The sequence below is a fragment of the Ostrinia nubilalis genome, chromosome 24 (genome assembly GCF_963855985.1).
Source record: "Ostrinia nubilalis chromosome 24, ilOstNubi1.1, whole genome shotgun sequence".
Classification (NCBI taxonomy): Eukaryota; Metazoa; Arthropoda; class Insecta; order Lepidoptera; family Crambidae; genus Ostrinia; species Ostrinia nubilalis.
In genome coordinates, this window is record NC_087111.1 from 4,510,093 (window position 1) to 4,530,156 (window position 20,064).

Sequence of the window (20,064 nt, forward strand, 5' to 3'; positions counted from 1 at the left end):
ATACTCGTAGTTTATAGAATGTTCCGTAAAGTTTAAAATGCTACTAAAGTTGTGATCGGTTTCATTCAAATCACTTAGGCTGAGTTGCACCAAATTACTTGGACCGTAACTTTTTAACAATAACCGGTGCGGATATTTGTTAAAGTCAAAATAAGAACGCAAAACCGTCTTTAATTTACCAAATTCAAATTAAGATTTGTCTTACCCTACGCTGCCGCGCTGGCTGGCTACGCTACGACGGTCTTTTAAAACAGAAGAAGAGTGGGAGTGATCCTATGCTACATTGCTAGAACTACACTTAGAATTAGTTATGTGGACATTAGTTGTCAAAAGTTATCATCATTATCATTCCAGCCACATGACGTCCACTGCTGAACATAGGCCTCCTCAATGATTTCCATATCGCGCGGTTGGTAGCGGCCTGCGTCCAGCGCCTTTGTGGTGGACGTCCTACGCTGCGCTTTCCAGTACGTGGCCTCCATTCCAGAACCTTGCTACCCCATATCGGCCGTCAGTTTTGCGTACTATGTGCCCAAAATGTGCACGCTGTCTTTGCCTAAGCACAGACCACCGACTTTTAGATGGCCGATAGTTGGGTCGGGCTGTTATCAGTATGGAGATTGTATGAAACTGTGTACATTAGGTAGGTACACCGATTTGGTATCGGCCGATTCTTCATACAAATTAGAATCGGGTCCAACTACCAGCCGACTAAAATTCTGTAGTCTACGTCTAGGCTAAAAAGTCGGTGGTTTGGGTCTAGGCTTATCTGAGAGCTAATCCAAGGGTCCAAAGGAAACCAGTCTCTAAACACTGGACTATAACTAGACCATGAACGTCGACCATGAGCTAAAGTCGGATTCTTTAGAAATTTCCCTAAATGTAAACAAATATGGCCAACTGACATTAAAACATTTTTAATCTGTGCCCTAGTGAGACGACAAAACCTCTCGTTAATCGCGGATTGAAATTATTGTAGTACTTACGTACCTATAGAAATAATTTATAATGCTTTATAAAGCAATGCATTAAACAATTAGTAGTACATTCAATGAAGAAAAAATACATTGTTGATTAAGACCCTATTTAAATGCAATCAGTAATAAAAATGATTGAATAATTGAAATAAAATCGATTAAAGGACAATGACCAAAAGTGGTCCAAATGTCCACCACTAATGAGACCTATATTGGCTTATAGTCCATTAAATACAGATTAACTTTCAGTATGGAACGAAAAAAAAATAAGCTGTCAGTAAAAAGTTATGACCGTATGAAAAATTGTAGTAGTTGACGCGCTAATCTCAGAAACTACTGGTCCGATTTGAAAAATTCTTTTTGTTATGGATAGCCCATTTATCAAGGATGGTTTTAGGTTATATAACATCACCCTGCAACCAAAAAGGGCGGAGCAGCGACCACCCGACCATAATTCCAATATTGTTGTCTTTCTTCTGAGTTTATTTTTTTTTTCTTTTAGCGAAAATCTAACACGGCACACTAAGCGACATGACAACATGCATAGATTAATCCAAAATGTGCGATGGATAGAATGATATCTAGAACATTTTTCAGGTGAAAAGGTAAAAAACATGACTTTTCATTCAGTCATAACTTTTTACTGACAGCATATTTTTTATTGCGGTTTGGTTATAATAAATCAGTATTTAGTAGACTATTTTACTACATCGATCTCGTTAGTGGTGGACATTTGGACCACACTCCATACATTTTTGGTCATTGTCCTTTACCGATTATTATCTATGACTTACAGGTTACAACACTGATGTGTCAGAGACAACATGGAGATAACACATAATTTTAAACTTCAAGTCAATTTGACAAGTCTCACAAATTTTCATCTTTCACATAATTTTGCTAAAATAATTTGTTTAAAGATTGATTCCAAACTTGTATAATCGTGAGAATAAAGTTGGTTTCATGAGCTTGTGAAATAATGTGTATGATATTATGAACACGTAAGTGATTATGGTGTAATTGTGTGCAGAAGTGTTTGTTTACATTTAAGGAAATTTCTAAAGAATTAAGGTATACGTCACTATTCATAGTGACGTAGCTTGGATCAATCAAACGTAACCATCTCATTCATCACAAACCCAGGAAGTGTCATAATAATTGATGTTCCTAATCATCCAGTATCATTATTTTTGTTAGTCTAAAAAACTTGATATTCACAATTTCAACCCTATGTCCTCAACATAGGGTGTATTTTGTAATTATTTGCCGATAATGCGCTAATTTCACGCCTAATGAACAATAGTATGGCTTATTACAGGTTATTTGTCTATAGCATGTGTCTATGATTTAAAATGACGGAACCGAATTATTGACTTTCGCAGAATAGGTGTTTTATGTCCAACTGTCTCGTTAAACTGTTACTTGAATTATGGTAATAGTGTAGGTATAATGTAACATTATGTAAATGTTAATTTGTCGCTTTGTACCGTACAGTGGGTCTAGACAAAGTGCACTTTTTGATCGAATCGAAAATCGAATCCGTCAAAACTCCATACAAAAAAAGGCTCTTCGACCACTTTTCGACTGGTTTGCGATTAAAATGTGCACTTTGTCTAGACCCACAGGTAACGTTGAAAAAAGATGTACAAAATAAACGACTGAATGTTTTGTGAAATCCATGGATGTTGAACTGTCCAAAGAAATATATACAGTGTGAGTCACGTTAAAGTGTACATATGAAAATAGATGAAACTAGACCTATTTTTATCGACAAAAAAGAGGTCAAAAAATTTTTGAGTTTTTTTTTTAATTTTTTATAGAATTTATTTCTTCCAATTACTTATTGTAAAGAAAATGTAATAACTTTTAAACTAAGCGGTATATCCTGATAAAATAAAAACAGCAATAATGCTAAATAACAGGCAATACTAAAAAAATACATAAAATACACAAAAATGGCCAACAAATAATAAAAAATGATACTTTTTGAAAAAAATCTGCTTTTAAATTCGTGTTTTTTTGGTTATTTTTTAAATTTCTCCAAAAAATGCCCCTATAACCGGTGGTTTTTATTACTTTGTATTATTCGCTATCGTATTACTTTCGTAAAACCAAAAATCGCATGTCTCTATCCCTATCACAACGTTTGCAATGATCGTTTGAACTAAGCCTCTCCGGGCGCGCCATTCAACGCTTTGTTAACAACAAAACTGAAAATGGCTCTAGATTTTTAATTTTGATAAAGACAAGTTAGATTTCAAGTAAAAACAAAAGATTTCGAAGAAAAATAAGCATTTTAGTGAAAATTAAAATTGTCTCTACCTGTAGCGGAGAATAATGTTGTGGCAGGCCTTTGTTCAAACGATCATAGCAAATGTTGTGATAGGGATAGAGACATGCGATTTTTGGTTTTACAAAGATAATATGATAGAGAATAATACAAAGTAATAAAAACCACCTGTTATAGGGGCATTTTTTGGAGAAATTTATCAAATAACCAAAAAAAACACGAATTTAAAAGCAGATTTTTTTTTTAAAGTATATTTTTTATTATTTATTGGCATTTTTTGTGTATTTTATGTATTTTTTTAGTATCGCCTGTTATTTAGCATTATTACTGTTTTTATTTTATCAGGATATACCGCTTAGTTTAAAAGTTATTACGTTTCCTTTACAATAAGTAATTGGAAGAAAAAAAATTCTATAAAAAATTAAAAAAAAATCTCAAAAAAAATTTGACCTCTTTTTTGTCGATAAAAATATGTCTAGTTTCATCTATTTTCATATGTACACTTTAACGTGACTCACACTGTATACTAATATTATAAATGCGAAAGTAACTCTGTCTGTCTGTCTGTCCATTTAGCTTTCACGCCTAAACCACTGAACCAATTTTGATGAAATTTGGCATAGAGATAGTTTGAATCCCGGGAAAGGACATAGGTTAATTTTTATCCCGGTTTTTGAAACAGGGACGCGCGCGATAAAGTTTTTCTGTGACAGACAAAATTTCACGCGGGCGAAGCCGCGGGCGGAAAGCTAGTTATCCTATAATCTGGCTTCCCCAACCCATCGGGTTGAGGTGTAAATATAGGTCTTCTTCATCTTCGTTGTCACTCAGTCTTGACAGAGTGATCGTGGTCGTCACACCTGGTTAGGTGGCAAGCTTTACAATCCGTCGCCATTTCTCCTGCATTGAAAGAAGAAAGAAAGAAAGATACATTTATTACAATGGACATCACACAAATACAGGTAATTACAAAGACATGACAGTGGCACATAATAATGGAAGAAGATAAAATAAAAACAAGAGTAAAACAGCAGTGTCACCCATTCACAAACAAGATGCCCAACGGGACCCCACTCACTCAGCATAAATGCCGTGGGCCACGGTGACGAAGGCCACGGCGCTGGTTTTCAGTGTGCCATTGCAGCTTTTCTTGTAAACTTGTGGAGGACAAAACCTCTATTTAAATCTGGTAAATTGGAAAGGGTCGTGTTCCTTCAAGCAGTGTTGACTAAACCTCTGAATTGAACTTTTCATCATATTTAGTTCGTACATAAGTATTTATAAGATGAGCACTTTAAAAATCTCAATTTAGATACCAAAAATGCCAGATTATGAAGTTAATTTTGATTGATGTTGTTGTACGTTTTAATAAGCTCTACTGTAAGCTCACCTTTAATCTAAAGCTATTTTATCCATGAGAACCTCCAAACTAATGATTAACCTATCAAACGGAACTATACTCATCGCGTTAAGTATTAAAAAGTGAATGTGTTACATTAGCTGATTGCAGCATGACCTTTGGGAGATGGTGATGCAATTATTAGAGGAAAGTGTTGGGCATTATTTTAGTTCACACCAAAGAAACCTCTGTTGTTTTAGTGGTTATGGGAAAATTCTCTTGGAGGTCCTTGATCGATTCTTAGATGAAACTTTATAGTATTTTTATTAAAAAGACCTAAAACGGCATATCTTGTGGTTTTAATTTTGAGGTTGAAAGCCCTTTGTGTTTACTTACTGCCTGGTGAAGCTCGTAAAGCTATGGCTACAAGCACAGCTCATTCAAAAATTGTGGACATATTAAATACTCGTATGAAGAGGTCAGAAACCAAGCTCTTAAAATGGTTATTTAATAACCAGAAAACTATAGGACTCATATAAAAGTTACTAGACAAAATCTTAGTGAAAGATTTTGTTTCCATACAAAATCTATGGGAGAATCTCGTTTTGACAGTTTCAAAAAGTACGTCAATTGATTGGTGGTGTCAACACGTCTATTCTGATGACCAATACTTATATTGAATGGGTTTTAATTAACACCCATTAATTAAGAAAATTAAGTCTGAATTTACAAGTTGATGACAACAACATAAATAATGGCGCTTGCGCATGAATATTGAGAGATAGATGGTTTTTAATTACGCTTCCAACCCATGTTATGAGGTCTTACAGTGCGCGTGGACACACAGGGTCACACACGAACCAATCACAGAGCTCTATTCAACGCTGTGCGTGCGACTTGCTGCTTCACATAAGCAAGCACCATTTGTGTTACATACGGGTGTTAATATTCACAACGGTGACTAGACGTTGCGACTTTTCAATTTCATTCGACTAATTCGAAAAATTCGACTAATGTCGCGACGACAGCTGGGCCATTCTTAAATTTGTGCCAAATTTTTTTTTAAAATTAAAGAATTTTTTTTTTAACTTTTTGCGATGTGTATCGAAAGTATAAACCAAAAGCATACTTTTGATGTATATGGACAACCTTAAAGCCCTCGGAAAGGAAACAAAATAGCCTACGTAAACACGGCTGTGACACTGCATGACACGGATGTGACAGTTTTACATTTTTACTGTAAATAATAATATTTATGTTGTTAAATTTATATCATAATAGTTTAAATTGATTAACAACAAAATACACTAAATTCGTTTCATCAACAAAGGTGTTATTTGGTAATTATGTACTTTTTTCTGAACATCCAAAAATTTAATTAAAATTGAGATCAAAAATACCGTCAGGTAGTTAATATATCTACTAGATAATAAAAAAATAGACTTTTTATTATTGGCACTATCTGATCATGCTTCCGATATGCTACCTACATGGTTTCGATATGATAATATGCTTAACAAATTAGTAAATCTTAAACACAGTAGGTACCTAATTGAGTATCAAATGAGATTTCTGTAGGATTCACATAACAGTTGGTTTTGACAACTTAAACATGTTTCATAGTCACCCTACCACTAAAAATATGGTTAATAGCAATTCCTTTTAAAACAACTCCGACCACCTCTGCAGGGCCTTTACCGGGAGCTGTCTCAGTAAAATTTGATATTACTGCAGAAATGAGAAAGTGCAATAATTTTTCCTTCGTGGCATCTAGAAAATCATACTAGCGAAAAATAAGTACACTTACTAAAAGGCTACTCCTAAAAATTGCACAATACACAAAATAATTTAGCAGAACAACAAAAACTATTAAAATAATAAAAATAGAATGTCACAACCACGCGTTGTAATGTCACGACCATGTACTTAAATAGTTTGCGGTAGTGACACATTTTTAATACCATGGCCGTGACAATTTGGAACGTGTCCGATATATCCAAAAAACTATCTGTGAATTAGCAGATCTTTTGCAATTATCTGAAACTATACTGCATGAGGTACATAATTATGTTTTATACAATAGCGTGACATTGATACCTACCTTTAAAAACCGTACACGGGATGGACGTGTTATGGTTGTCCCTTTTTTCAAATAAATAGGAAATATTTTTTTGCTGCTCACTCACTACGTTCAGCCATTTGCAAATCTAATAAGATGACAATGTTACTGTTCTAAAAAAACTTAGCAAGGGATGTCAATATCAAAGATAGTTTTTTACCGAGTTACGCATATTTAAAGTGGCGCACGTGGTTGTGACACAAAAACTGCTCACACAATGTTTGGTGTTCAAAATCAAAAATGGTAATTATTATTGATATAAATTTTTAACAGTCTTATATAACATGTATTAATCTTGCATAATTACTGTAATATTTATCAAAATAACATAACATCTCTTTAGAAAAAAATATTGTATGTCCAAATCCGGGAATCTCACACTACACGGTCCGTGACATTTTGGACTTGTAACTTTTTTTTAATATTCTTCTAATAGTTTTATGATAAAAATGATATTGGGCCTAGTTAATAGAGGTATTTTACTAAGTAAATTAATATATAGTGCACTGATTTTCTTTAAAAACATATGCTATTCTTACATCTCACACAAAAATGCGTAAGAATAAGAATGGCCCAGCTACCATAATTTGAAATTGACAAGGCGCGGTGTCTAGTCGATTTATCGCCCAGTGTGCGCTGTCACTTAGGGTTCAGCTAAACCAACGCGATCACACGCGATAAGCCGATGCAGCGATGGCGATAAGGCTGAACTTTTAATAATGAGAAAGGATTGCGACTAAACGATTATGAAAAATCAGTTTGTGCCACCACAAGATTAGTTAAAATTAATTACCAAATGTAGTTTTCAGTGGTGATTCATACGCCCGTATTCACAACGATGCTTGCTTAAGTGAAGCAGCAAATGGAAAGCTCAGCGTTGAATAGAGCTGTGTGTTTGGTTCATGTGTCACCATGTGCATCCACGCGCACTGTGAGACCTCATAGTAATGTTTGTGAATACGGGCATATGTATGCTCAAGACATCACAAAGTCGACCGTCTGGTAACACAGTCGCGCTTCGTTTGAAACAAAGTGGAAGTTAACCGCGTTTATGTAGTAAACGTAGATATTCATTACTGTACACCCGCTGGAGAGGGTGGATTGAGAGGTTGTATTTTTGTTTTAAAAATATATTTTTTGTTACTTTTACTATGAGGTTTTGCGTGTGCTTTGATAATGTAAAAAAATGCCCATTTGCTGCCTAGTAGTAAGTACAACAATATTGTATAGCAATTAGGTATACATTCTCGATACCTTTTAGTAGACTAGCCATACCATCAAGTTATAAGCTTGTATTGTATTTTTGCATCGAAATTATGAAAGCAGTTCTCATAACAGACATAGTTTATTTCTTATTGTGTATTAAGTATAGTACCAAATAACAGCCGAGTTCCAATTTTAAGGAATGTCAGATAAAATTCATAGACTGGGTTTCGATAACTCAGAACAGATAATTATACCATCCTAGACTGCAGCTCACTTAACACCAGGTGCGATTGCGGTTAAATACCTGTTTTGTTATGGTTATGCATAAAAAAAAATAAGCTGATTTTTTGTGCCAAATTCGTACTAATAACAATCAAAGGGTTGTGACATTATTAGTGAGCATAACGATTTTTTGACCTAGAATTTACCTCCGCTTTGAGATTTTTAGCTTGAGCGTATTCATTTTTTAGATAAGTATAAAAGAGAGTAAATCAACTTTGAGAATTTAGCTAGAGATATCTTTGTTAATTATTGTGATTTATAATATTTTATTGGTTGGCCAGCGTCTCAGATCATAGATCTGAGGCCAGCGTAGATCAAATAAGTAGGCCAAGTGCAAGCCAAATCCTCTATTTGCATCTGGCTAAATGGAGTGCTTCGTCTTGAAGTGGAAAAAAAATAACTAGATGACAACGATGTGATAATCATCTTTGTTAAAAAAATACTTTTAGATTTTTTTTTTTAATAAAATAAAAATCCATCAAATCTCGCGACATTTTAGCCTGCGTCTGTACATAGCAATTCATGTTAATTGTGATATCCAATTAACGCGTTTTATGAACGATGAAGTGTATAATGATATCATCATAAATATATTTTTTACTTTTAGATTTAGAAGCTTATTAATAAACAAAATATTTGCAAAATTGGTACCTAACCGCTTCAGTAGTCAGTACAGAAATCTGAAATAAAAAAATTAAATAAATTAATGATAGTAACAAACTGTCCATTCCCTAAGCTATCTAAAAAATATCGCTTCATAACGGGACTATTCCCACCTCTCATTCCCACCGCTGCAACTTCTGTGTAGCCAGGATCTACAGCTTAACCGCCAATAAAAAACCCAACTAATGAAGGTCAAGTTTGTCCCGGGGGAAAGTTAAACTGTCATTGGACCTGCAAGGAAATTAATCAGAAGAACATATGAGGAGTTCAAACTAACCATAACTTCAATAGATACTACTATCTACATATCTATACTAATCTATACTATCTATCAATTATACTAAAGTTTAGTAACTCTGTCTGTCTGTCTTGCTTTCACGCCTAAACCACGGAAGCCATTTTGATGAAATTTGGCATAGAGATAGTTTGAGTCCCTGGAAAGGACATAGGTAGTTTTTATACCGGTTTTTGAAACAGGGACGCGCGCGATTTTTCTGTGACAGACAAACTTCCACGCGGGCGAAGCCGCGGGCGGAAAGCTAGTCGTATAATAAACCATAGTAGTATCTATAAGTTTTATTAAGCATTTAGTCGTTAGTGTCCACTGTTAAAGTTAACCTAACTTTTCTTACACCCCGTATAACATAATCGTATAAATGACCATCACACATCTGAGCACGCAATCACTTCTGTAGGCAGTTTGGTTCATTAAATTTGCTATACCATCATCGTTTTAGTCATGGGAAGTGACAGTTAGATTCTATACATAAAACTTTCACTACATTGTTAAAGACATTTAGAATGAACAGCCTTTTGACTAAGCAATTTGGTGATAAGAATCGAATAGTTCTGAAGGGAAAATATACAAATATTTGTCGTAAAGAAGGATAATTTAATGAAATTAATATTAACTGAGTAGGAAGCCATTGTTTGGAGGGATAAGTAAATACTCATATTTATGAATGAGTAAAAGTATGAAACTAGGTCAGGTCAGCTTCTTTCTGAAAATACTACAATATTTTGTGCTACCTAGTAACTTTAATTGAAGACATTCAATGTATTAAAGGAACTTCTGTACTACTCGCAAAGCAATTCTTAAATAAATAAAGTCTAAAAAAGTCTTGAAATTAAGCCGGGATATCTTTGGAGTACCTAAATAATTGTTCTAAAGATTCTGTTCCTGAGTTATCCTTGCCTTGGCTTGTTTTGTAGCTACTTAAAATGCCTGACAAAAGTGACCCACAAGCCCATTTTTCAACTAACTTAATTAGTAATTGGCAATGAAACTTTTGAACTTGAACTTGAACTAAAATATAAGACAATAAAATTCAATGTCAAAGCTGCTTTGTTTCTTTAAAAGATTCCCAAAGTCTCTTACGTGTAATTGAAGAAGGTACTTTCATTGATAAGTTACAATTAACTTCTACATTCTACTTAAACATTTCCTGGCGCTTTCCACTATCATATCCAACCCTTAAATTCCCGTCACAACAATAGCAATCATTAAGTACTTACTACTTTTCTATCATCAAGTAATTACTGCCAGATCATTGTATTGTTTGTAGTCTTCAATTTGTAATGCGCATCGATCTCCATTCCATATTGGTTTTTGCGTCAAATGATCCGCAATGTGAGGCACACGGTCGTAGGTTCATTACCCTAGTTACAAGAATGTGAGCTGATGATCTATGGTGATATCGGAATAATAGGTCTACCGCTTAACTCAGATGCCCGTATTCACAAAAGAAGCTTGCTTAAGTGAAGCAGCAAATCGAACGCACAGCGTTGAATAAAGCTCTGTGACTGGGTGGGCAGGGCACATAGTACGCAGAACTGACGGCCGATGGGGCAGCAAGGTTCTGGAGTGGAGGCCGCGTACCGGAAAACGCAGCGTGGGACGTCCATCCACAAAGTGGACCGACGACATCATAAAGGTAGCAAAAAGGCGCTGGACGCAGGCCGCTACCAACCGGGAAGCATGGAAAGCATTGGGGGAGGCATATGTTCAGCAGTGGACGTCGACTGAGATGATGATGGTGATGATTGGTTAGTGTGTCACCCTGTGCGTCACGCGCACTGTGAGACCTCATAGTAATGTTTGTGGATACGGGCGTCAGTGCCTGAGGTATGGGAGAGGCACGAGAGGATTTTTGAGACGTTTGTGTCAGACGCCAGCGAGACTTCAATGTGCTTACCATAAGTTTACGTTAGGTGCACACACACTGCACTCCTAGCAAGCACTCGCTAGCGAGTACGACAAAAAAATCTATGAAGATTTTATTTCTTGAAAGTAAGTAGCCGCTAGGAGCGCTAGAGGACAATAAATTATGTCATACATTATTAATGTCATCTTTTACTACAGTCGCTAGCGAGCATACGAGTATCTAACGTAAACTCATGGTAAGCACACGTCACAAGGTATGCTTCAGACTGTATGCTCTTTCATGACAGACCATATTTTATATTATGAAATCTCGCTGCTAGCTATCTGATATAAGGGGATTTATTACAAAAAGTTAGACCCTGGTTTTAATTGACATTTAGTATGGAAATGTCATTTTAAATCAATGTTCGTCCCGGGTATAACTTTTTTGTAATAAGGCCCAATATGTTAACGTCACCGCTCCCATACCTCAGGCCTGACTGAGTTAAGCGCTAGACCTATAGTACGAAGTTGACATAATTGACTATGCATATCGTAGATATCGTTAGTCAATCGTAGGGATAGAGTCATCATCTATACTTGTCTACTATGTACTTGATCGCAGAATTGCTAAATCAAGTGGCAGTGGGCGGGGCACATAGCTCGTAGAGACGATGGCCGTTGGGGCAGGAAAGTTCTTGAGTGGCGACCACGGGCTCGAAGACGTAGCGTGGGCAGGCTTCCTACTAGGTGGACCGACGATCTGGTAAAGGTCGCGGGAAGAGCCTGGATGCGGGCAGCGCAGGACCGTTCATTGTGGAAAACCTTGGGGGAGGTTTTTTTCCAGCAGTGGACGTCATTTGGCTGAAACGAACTTGATAATGAGACGAGAAAGTATGTGAGGATGTAGAATGTGGATGTCTCTTATTCCTTTAAACAAAAACTAAGGACGGGTTTTGATTAATTGAAAAAAAAAAGGCTGACAAATGTTGACTGTATTTCTTCCGCCACTTCTTCTCAGCACCTGCCCATACGTTCACCCAAAGTGGTGGTAGAGCAAGCTATATTTGGGACGTGTGCAAATGTCTTAAATGGAAAGGAAAGAAGGACGGAAAGGACCTAAGTACTGGATAAATATCTGCTTTTGATTTTAGGATGTTACAGCTTAAATCAGTATAGCTAATAAATAAGTTAATTAGCTACCAGATTGTTTCAGAACCCTAATAAGTAGTTAGTTCTCCTAATACGTAGTAATATTTACATCTGTAGATTAAATTAATTGTAATCTCCACAACGCCTCCAACCATTTTTGATGGTGATTAAGATTTGAAAGCGATTGTAATGGTCTTCGAATACATTAAACGCATGATTTTGCTTATTCGATTGTGTAACTCAGTGACATAACAATTAATGTAACTGAAAACATCTTACTTATGCTACATGAAAGATTACATGAATGATTTTTAAAATACGGCAGCGGTAATTAAAAGTCTTCAAAATATTGTACTAACAAGATTCTATGCTAAGTGCTCTAATGAAACGGAATGATTCTACTATTCAAATACAACTAATTATTTACCTGGAATTTTTCACATGACTATTAATCCAAATTAAAAAATAATAATGTTCATACTAAACTAATTGAATTTATTGTTTTTCTCATGGGAAGAGTTGTCGCATTTGAGTAATCCATTTTGTTTGCCTTTAAATACGAGTATGCTTCCGTGTCAAAAATAACTGTTGACTAAATAATTTGATATAATTTTGACGAATATTAAAAATCACAGTGAATTGTGGGACATGTACTACCTAATGAAGCCTTACTGTCACACTTACCCACTAATAAGAAGGGACTTGCCACCTTACTTGCCACTTACATAAACACAATACTCTAAACTAAACGATAACATTATAACTTTTCTTTTTACGACAACACTGATGTGGCTGACGACCGATAAATTCCGTAATGACACTTGATGATGACACTTTAGTTGTCGAAAGTTTAGCTTGGGTGACGCGGGCGCATCAAAAGTGGTCTTATAATGAAAATAAAGTTCAGAAGCTCAAAGTTGCACAGCGTGCTATGGAGAGAGCTATGCTCGGTGTTTCTTTACGAGATCGAATCAGAAATGAGGAGATCCGTAAACGAACTAAAGTCGTTGATATAGCCCGACAGATTAGCAAGCTGAAGGTGCAGAAGGCAGGACACATAGTACGCAGAACTGATGTCGATGGGGCAGCAAGGTTCTGGAATGGAGACCGCGTACCGGAAAACGCAGCGTGGGACGTCCACCCATAAGGTGGACCGACGACCTGATAAAGGTAGCAGGAAGGCGCTGGATGCAGGCCGCTACCACCCGTGCGATGTGGAAGTCATTGGGGGAGGCCTATGTTCAGCAGTGGACGTCCTGTGGCTGAAATGATGAATGAAAATAAAAACTACAATTGTGGTATCTACATACAAACGACGGCACATCAAGCTACTTGACGTTGTGTGTCTTATGCCTGTTTTCACCATCGATCCCTAATTTTTAAGTGACCCATATGAAAACAAAATTCCTGTTATGGTTACCATAGGGGTCACTTAAAAATAAGGGATTGATAGTGAAAACGGGCATTATGTGATGTCTTTACATACAGTTGACAGTTAACCAGTTTACCTGAAGAAATAATTTTGGACTTTAAATCTTCAGTAGAGTCTAAATGGATTAAGGGCTCATATTCATTTTGTGGCAGGTCTATCATTGTAAAGTTACCGAACAGTTTGAAAAGAGTTGATGTTAACAATCATGAATAATCTTTAAATGCTTTAAAAGCTTGTCCGAGGTGTGTCCACACCTCTTAATTTTAGATATAAAAACTAAAACTTTAGTAAAAAATTTAAGGAAGCTTTTACACGTAAATATTTCTAGGAGGGCTTCAAGACTCATCTTGTTGAAGCAGCGCTACCTACCCATCACAACTGTTCACTGGCTCCAGACTAAATAAATTTATCAATATACTACATTATGTCAGGGACTACTCGTAGTAGCTTACATTGTAAGTCCACTGCTGAACGAAGGCTTACACCAACCGTCTTTGGCAGCCAAATCTGCATAAAATTCCAATTAAGAACAGGTAACCTAAACTATAAGTACAGAAAGAACTAACCAAAACTGAACTCTATTTATTTTGTTTGTATTTTGTTGTCTCTATTTGTTTTCTCTATTTTGTTCCATACAGGCAACTCGAATATCCAACAGTAAATAACATAGACTGACAGTATCGTTAGCAGTATTATAGCGAAAGTCGACCTTTCACCCGGCTTCTTTTAACAATTTTGTAATTACGATAATTATTTTTATATCAATCTATGCTCGATTTGATAGGAAACCCCATTCCGATCGGCCAGTTAGGTATTAGAGACAAAAAACTAAGTAGCTTTACTAGCATTTTTTGCCGAATAAAAACGAAGCTATTAATTGTAAAAATATAGTAAAGGTAGCCTTTCGAACTAAGCGTCACAGACGCAGCGTCTTTAGCTTTGGTCTAAAAGGTAGCCTTTTGAAGCGAGTTAGTGACGCGGCGTTGGTGGCACAAGACCAAAGTTATAGACGCTGCGTCTGTGACGTTTAGTTTGAAAGGCTACCTTAAAGGATAAAAATTAATTATCCTTTTGACACTAATCCTTAAAATGGAGGAGAGAAGGAAGACATTTTAGGAATTAAAAAGCACTAAGTCTGTGTATTCTATTCATTTTCTGCGTGAGACGTCCACCCACAAGGTATACCGACGACCTGATAAAGGTAGCAGGAAGGCGCTGGATGCAGGCCGCTACCAATCGTGCAATGTGGAAGTCATTGGGGGAGGCCTATGTTCAGCAGTGGACGTCCTGTGGCTGAAATGATAATGATGATTCATTTTCGCGAAGTCGCGGGCGGCCGCTAGTCTTTCATGTTCAAAAAGTAATTAAGCATGCTTAATCAGTGGAAAAGTAACTACCCACATAACTCTCAATCTCACTATCTTTTCTACATTATGACAGATGTAAATCCTTATTAAGTTTTCACTTTTCCTCGATCTATCATTTACGCAGGTATGTGAACTATAGTATGAATGGTGTTTGCTATAAAATAGCGTCCTGTTATAATCACAGTCGCTAAGTATAGACGATGCATCAAGCCCGTTGCTCCTAAGTGTAATTAAAAGACACGTAATGATTGACAAGGTGAGGTTAGGCTTTACGCACATTCTGCTTTGATTTAAGATACTGTATCTTCATCATCAAGTAACCCTTGAATAAAGAAACTTCATCTTCAGGTCATTTAGCCTCAACTGAAGGTCGTTTCTCTAATTTACCAGAGGTAAATGGAGGATTTGGCCTTTACAGTCCCCTACGCTTCAGCGCTGGCTTAATATTTTTTTAATCCAGGCTGTGATATATGTAGATTTGGGTTAAAAAGTGGCGATAAAATGAAGAATTCGTGTATAGAATGCATTATTTAAGTATGTTCAGATTATAACGCGTTGTTCTGCGTTGTGATTCTCAAATCCTTAAGCAAAGATACTATTTGGATGAAATTTTGCGAAAAGTTATATTTTGTAACTTAAGAAAAGATACAGGCCACCTTTTGTCGTAAAAATAACTTGGATATGGATGAATCTAGTGTAGCTGTAGAGCAGTGGTTCTTAACCTTTAAGTCACGAGGGACCATTTTACCAAATTTCTGTCTTGTCAGGGACCACTTATATTTTTTTTCAAAATCCTATGAAAGGGGAGGTCGATTTCTCGCCCACTGTGCGACATTTGCGTTGTGTTGACTCGACTCATCACGTCACGTCACTTGCAGTTTATTACGATGTCTTCGTGGACCACTTGGAATGCCTCCAGGGACCACTAGTGATCCGCGGACCACCGGTTAAGAACCACTGCTGTAGAGGGAACGATCCATTTTTACACTGACACATGCTAAACTATTAAGACTTTATACTCGTATTAGGTAATCAGCAGTAATTTCTATGCCAGATCAAAATACACGCGATAAAAACCGCGGGCAAAGTAGTACCTAATTAGAAACTAAGTAGTACCTAAACCAAAAAAAAATGTCCACTGCTGGACTAAGGCGTCCCACAAGGACTACCATAACGTTTGGTCCTGCACTGCTCGCATCCAGGTCCAATGCCGTAATATTCAATTTCTGACGTTAAAAAAGTATGATACACGTGAAATGAACGATGGACCTAAACACAAGTATTAGAGAAAGTACACGTAACAAACGACATGCAGTTTTATAACTTTTACCCGTGAAATGGGTATATTTCTGAATTCATCACAATAACGTAGCTTTATTAGCAATAATAACACGGTTTTACAAAAAAATTGCATCTAAATTTTTAGTTTTACATACGAAATGCCAGAAGCGGTGAACATTTTTGTAGTGTAGATTTAATTTATGTATATGTTACAGGAAATGTATGAAATCCGTCATTGTATACAACTCCTAGGAATTGTGTATAAGTCCTAAAATCACCCGGAAATGTGTGATGTAAATTATATTAGACACATTTCCTAGGAAAATTATACATTTCCTAAACAGCAATCGGAAATGTTAAGATTTCAATGAATACGCGTGGACATGCGGTGCGAGGGGAGGATATTGCATCATCCGATTACGCGGGGTCTCTAACGAATCGCCAAATTTTTTGTACGCCTAGTTGTCTATGGCACACAAATTTTAAGCCTAAAATTTTTTACACAAAATCATTTAATTATTACGCCACTTTTTTTTCTCCGAAACTTAAAAGTTTCGGAGAAAAGGTCGCAAGTCTAACCTAACCTAACCGAGACATTGTTATCTAGCTACAGGAGTACTAAAACCTTCATGCCAATAATAGTTTAATAAAAGAGATGTTAAAATTAGGGATTTCCAATACTTCAGCGTAATATGCGTGATGCCGAAAGAAAGGTATGCTAATAAATTTTAGGCAAATATTTTTTTCGGCCAAAGTATAATAGTGCGAAAACAACTGTCAGGCTAAACAATAATAATTGTGAATTAAAAGTACCTATCGGCCAATGTGGTTTGGCTAAATTAAATTTTAGGCGTACCGAGGGGCACCCGACCACGCGACCGTGCTTGTGCCGCTTAGTTTTATACATTTCCTAATACAATATTGGAATTCTATAAAATTCCTAGGAAAAGTATACATTTCCTAGAATATGTGCGTATTAAAAAATCTCTGAAGCAATATTTTATACATTTCCTAAATAGCTTCGGAATTGTATACATTTCCTAGGAAAAGTATACAATTCCTAGATTTCATACATTTCCTGTAACATATACAGATACATAGTTGCGTGCATTTAATATATCTTGAAGTATATCTTCACGGTACTGAACTGCTGACTGAGGGAAGTTCATAGATATTTTAATTACAATGGAACTGGTATAATTGTTAATGACAGCGTTGGTCGTGAAAAATTGTGGGCTCAATACTAAAGAATGTTGTTGGAAAATGCCAAGTTACAAATGAAAAAAGGTGGAAAAATAATGACTCAAAACAAAAAGAAAGATTTAATATTCCATAATATTCATAGCCATATCAATAAGCGACATAATTCGATAAGGCAATGTTAGATAGCGTTACTGACGACTATTTATTTATAATTGCTTGCAATAAAGGTGCTCAATTTCAATACATACTTTTTTGTTAAGTATTTGGTGTGGGTTACCTAATTTTTTATTTGACGTCAAGCAATTTAACTAAGGAATTAAGCAACATACTGCTTAGTTCTCAAAGAAAAGATGACAGCTGCCATCATAGCAGTGGTAGGTATAACCAATGTTTTTATTCGAACAATCACATCTACAAAGTATGCAGAGGTTAGGTATAGGTACAATGGTGATAGGTAAACAAACTTAGAGCACGAAAATACCGTAGAATACAATATACATGATCATATTGATCCTCTAAGACCCCAAGTGCAATTCGTGATCATTTCACTCAAAATTACTCCCTGAGGGATTTGAACCCACTATCGCACCTTGTTTTGTAGTCCGGTTAGCGATATTTTCTATTTCGTTGTTGCTGTAATAGCATAAGTAGTTTTCAATCAAAGATGCCTATGGTTTTAATTGAATACATAATTAACAATGCGTGCTTCTCCCACTATTATTTTCTAACACACTTCGGCATAAAAACAACGAATAATTCACAATCAAAAGTTCAAAAGGGTTTAAGGTCAATCTCAACATAGCCTCTTCTCTACCCTTTCATTCAATAAACAACGTTTTCCTTTTCACTCGCACACTGTCTAAGCCTCTCTCTACACTGGCAACATTTCACAAAATTGCACCTAACTGTCTAGTAGAGTCGGTCGTGCACGCTTGTTTCTAACAGTGTGGTACCGGCCTAACACCGTACCCCCGATCCGAGCGTACAATTCATTTCATGACCGCATAGGCTATATATTGAGCGTTGTTTGCACGAGAATCCACAGTCTTTTTTATCAATCCGTCCCGTTTACATCAAAAATGTACGCTAAAGTGTTAATTTTGGCAGCTGCTGTCATCGCGGTGACAGCGAGAGACGATTTAGGAGTCAGATACGCCATGAGGATATACGAGGATTGTCAACGGAGTGACGGGATTATTCCTTGCTTGAAGAAGAAGGCGATACTGTTCTTCGATAGAGCAGCGAGAGCAGAGGCGATTCCTTTGGTGGATGGAGTGGAAATTGTGAAGACATCAGAATCGGAGGTGAAACCAATCAGTGAGAATGACATAGAGTCGAATTTGCCAAGGAATTTAGCAGACAAGAATGAAGCTTTGACAGATATGCTGTGGGACAGGATTGCGTCCTTTGCCAACTCCAGGACGATCCAACTGTCACTTCCTAAGATCACAGGACAGGACCTCAACAAGGGCGTCGAAGAAGGTAATACTTTTTGTTTATTTTCCTTTGAAAAAAGTTCAATGTTATTAGGTTTTGTATACTTACGAATATATTTAAGTTGTTGTCATTTACTTCACTATAAATGCATGTTTCATTCAAGGACAAAAGGCGCACAACTTTCTCATTATTTTTATTGCGATACCTAACCTTTCTTATTATAATTTTCATTGTGATTCCACTAATAAGTTCAACTATCATCTTCATCTCCCATATTCATTTATGCAAACGTTTAATTACTCAAACCCGCACTTTCCATGCAAATTAGCAAAGTTTTCATCATCATAATTGACTTAAAGCCTTAATTAAATTACATTCAATGACATACAGTTTTGCATTCACTTGCCTAAAATCATCAGCATGACTTCCGCTGAATCGACTGGCGTGACTTTTGATTTTATCATCGTTGATGAAAGGAAGACCATTTATCCTCAACTTTGAACTTTCAAATCATTGTTCGTATCAATATTTTGATGAATATCATACAACACATTACCTTTAAGCAATTGAAACATTAATACAAAGGCTGGAACATGAAAAACTTATAAATACATTCCTAAAATTAGTCTGAAACTTATTGAAACTAAACAGTATTGTATTTTGTTTTCACAGTAGTTTAATTTTTCATTCCATCTAATATTTTGATATACATGAATGAAATTAAACATTAAAATAAACATTTGAATATCTAGGCAAGTAAGTCAAAACATGTTAAGCTTCTCTATCTTTCTTTTCATTACCTCTAGGACATTGGTACCTACACTAGATTTTTGAGTAAATATAACAAACGTCTACCAAATTATTTTTGTTTTTTGTATGAATAACTCAAAAATTGCAAAAATGCAAACACCAATAGATCAAACCATACTTAAACATTCATTTAACATCATAAAACAATAATAACAGTATTTTAATTATTCATTATTTGTCTATGTAAAATTAATTTACGGTAAAAAAGCAACTCATGTATTATTATAAATGTTATTAATTCTACTCATTATCATAGCCTATACTTTATTGATTGTAATAAACGATTATTACAGAATATAAACTGCGATGCATTTTATTATGCATGCAAGATTCAATTAATTTTCTCAATATTCTCTTCTGTAT

The 20,064-nt window shown here is 35.9% G+C and overlaps 1 protein-coding gene across 2 annotated transcripts in view; it reads left to right on the forward strand.

Moving 5' to 3' along the window:
• The window catches only part of LOC135083969 (uncharacterized), a 44,672-nt gene that overhangs the window by 4,392 nt on the left and 20,216 nt on the right, over nt 1-20,064 (forward strand). Inside the window, exon 2 of one of the 2 annotated variants that reach the window (XM_063978732.1) lies at nt 18,562-18,936. In XM_063978732.1, the coding sequence (XP_063834802.1) occupies nt 18,612-18,936 (325 nt within the window). In that variant the 5' untranslated portion in view covers nt 18,562-18,611. Of the gene's footprint in view, nt 1-18,481; nt 18,937-20,064 lie in introns of those variants that run through there. The other variant, XM_063978731.1, reaches the window with a different exon arrangement.